A 2,500-nucleotide genomic window follows, 5' to 3' on the forward strand; every position below is an offset into this window, starting at 1 on the left:
CCACTCTTCCTCTTTTTTATTTATCTATTTTACGTATATACTTGGTGTTTTATCTTTCTCTTGTCTTCTTTTGCGTCAGGGAGTTCAGCTTATAGTTATTTACCTCTTTTATTCATTCTTCCTTCTCCCTCTCTCTCTCTCCTCCCTTTCCCCCTATTGCTCCCATCTACACCCCTCTTTAGAAAACCCGGTGATTCCTCCATCTGAATTATACCCATTAGGAGCAATAGGTAACGCTAGGTTAGGATAAGTTAGGCTAGTTAAGGACAGGTTTGATGAGGTTGGGCTGGTAGGTTGCGTTAAGTTAGGATAGGATAGGACTCGTTAGGTTAAGCGTCCTAGATGCGTTAAGTTAGGATAAAATACGGGAAGTTAGGTTAGGATACGTTAAGTAAGGATGAAAATCGTTAAGTTAGGATGAAAAACGTTAAGATGAAAAACGTTAAGTTAGGAAAATATACGTTATGTTAAGAATCCCTGTACACACCAAGCTGAAAAGTCGCGCAAGACGGTCTCTGGACTGTCTTGCGATTGTTTCGCAACTGTCGCGCAACATTCGAGCGACACAAACACATCAATATATCAGTCCAGGAGTAATGTCGCCTTTTCTCCGAAGTGGACTGTTGCGCGACTTAGCATCCGAGAGTGTACAAGATTTTAGTTTAAGTAAGGTGAGGTCCTATTCGCCAAGGATGGGATAGGTTTGGTCTGGTAAAGCTGTTAGCTTAATCGAGGATATAATACGGTAGATTAGGTTTGCTAATGCAGAATTACCCTAGGTTAAGTAAGGTTAGGTTACGTAAAGTTAGGATACTATGGGATAAGTCAGCAAAAGTTAGATTAGATGAGATAAGATAGGGTTTTTAAGTCCGCACTCTGGCCGCTCCCCACCCCCCTTGGCACCCGCAGCGGAGGTGATTGGGCGTGGCGCTGTTGCCTGGAATCCCGCGGACGATGCTCGCCACGGCACCGACTGCCGCTGGAGGCCGGGCGGGCGTTGAGGAATAGCCCCCGGAGAATTACCTGGGCTGGGGGGCTTTTTCAGCTATCTTATTTTCATTCTTGTCTTTTCCTATTCGGTGATAGGTTTATTCGTCTCTCTGCCTTTACCTCTGCCTCCTGGTTTATCCCTGTCATTTCCTTCGTCGAAATGTTCTTCTTCACTTCCTCTACTTCCTACTCCTCTTCCCCTCCTCCTCCTCTTCTTCATTTCCTCTTCTTCTTCCTCCTCTTCCACCCCCTCCTCCCCCTCCTCCTCTTCCTCTTCTCTTCTTCTTCTTCTTCCTCCTCTTCCACCCCCTCCTCCCCTTCTTCTTCCTCTTCCCGTTCCTCCTCATCTTGTTCTTCAAGTAACTGTATCTCCTATTCTTGTTTTCTCCTCCCTCTCCCCCCGTTTCAAAAGGACCAGCCATCGGTCGCCAGGTTGAAATGAGACGAAATTATCAGAGCATTTCTTTCGACAACTTTTTCAAGGAAAGAGACTGCCTTCAGGTTGAAAGAAGGGAGCTGGATAAAGGGAGGGCGAGGGAGAGGGGAAGGAGAGGAGGAGAGTGGGAATAGGGGAGATGGGGAGGAAGGGAAAGAGAGAGGAGGGGAGGTGGTAGGTAGAGGCAAGGCAAGAAGGGGAGGTGGCAGGTACGGGTAAGGAAAGGAGGGAGGTGGTAGGTAGGGGAAGGGAAAGGAGGGAAGGTGTTAGGTGAGAGGGGAAAGAGAAAGAGGGGAGAGGGGTGTGAGAGAACATTTAGGGCTTCAAATGATGAAAGATTCGCGCAGACTAATGTTAATCCTCAGCGACTGGCAGCTCGAAGCAGTTCACAGCTTTAATGATTATGTGATACGTCATATTTACGTTGGACCTTCCCTCTTCTTCTTTCACTTTCTCATTCGTATTTTCTTCTTTCCCTCTCTGTTCGGATTCTTCTGGTCTATTTATCATATGTTGATCATATAATGATCAAGGTTATCTAGTTAGACATACATGTGTTTTTTTATTAACGGTTTATACATACTAATTGTAATAACAATGATAACAGTAATAACCACGGGGATAATGATAATGATGATGATAGTAATGATAATGATGATAATAATAATGATAATAGTAATAATTAAAATAATGATAATGATGATAATAATGATAATAATATTATTAATAAGAATACTGCTTCTACTAATAATGATAAGGATAATAGCAATAATAGTAATAATAGTAATGATAATGATAATTATTATGATGATAACAACAATAAAATTACCAATAAAAATAATTATGAAAATAATAACAATATAAACAATGATAGTAATGATAGGAATAACAATGTTAATACTAATAACTATGATAATAATAACAACAACAGTAATAATAACTATAGTAAAAAATAGTAATAACAATAACATTACCAATAACAATAATGATGAAAACAATAACAACGTTAATAATAATAGTAATGTTAGTAATAATAATGTTAATATTAATAACTATGATAATAATAATAATAGC

General features: G+C 40.3%; 1 protein-coding gene across 1 annotated transcript in view; it reads left to right on the forward strand.

Annotated features, from left to right (window-relative positions):
• Nucleotides 1-464: 464 nt before the first annotated feature.
• LOC119595605 overlaps nucleotides 465-2,500 on the forward strand; it is a 61,836-nt gene continuing 59,800 nt past the window's right edge. The window contains exon 1 of the mRNA XM_037944715.1: nucleotides 465-666. Within this exon, the coding sequence (XP_037800643.1) occupies nucleotides 465-666 (202 nt within the window). The remainder of the gene's footprint in view (nucleotides 667-2,500) is intronic.

This window comes from Penaeus monodon, chromosome 36 (genome assembly GCF_015228065.2).
Source record: "Penaeus monodon isolate SGIC_2016 chromosome 36, NSTDA_Pmon_1, whole genome shotgun sequence".
Classification (NCBI taxonomy): Eukaryota; Metazoa; Arthropoda; class Malacostraca; order Decapoda; family Penaeidae; genus Penaeus; species Penaeus monodon.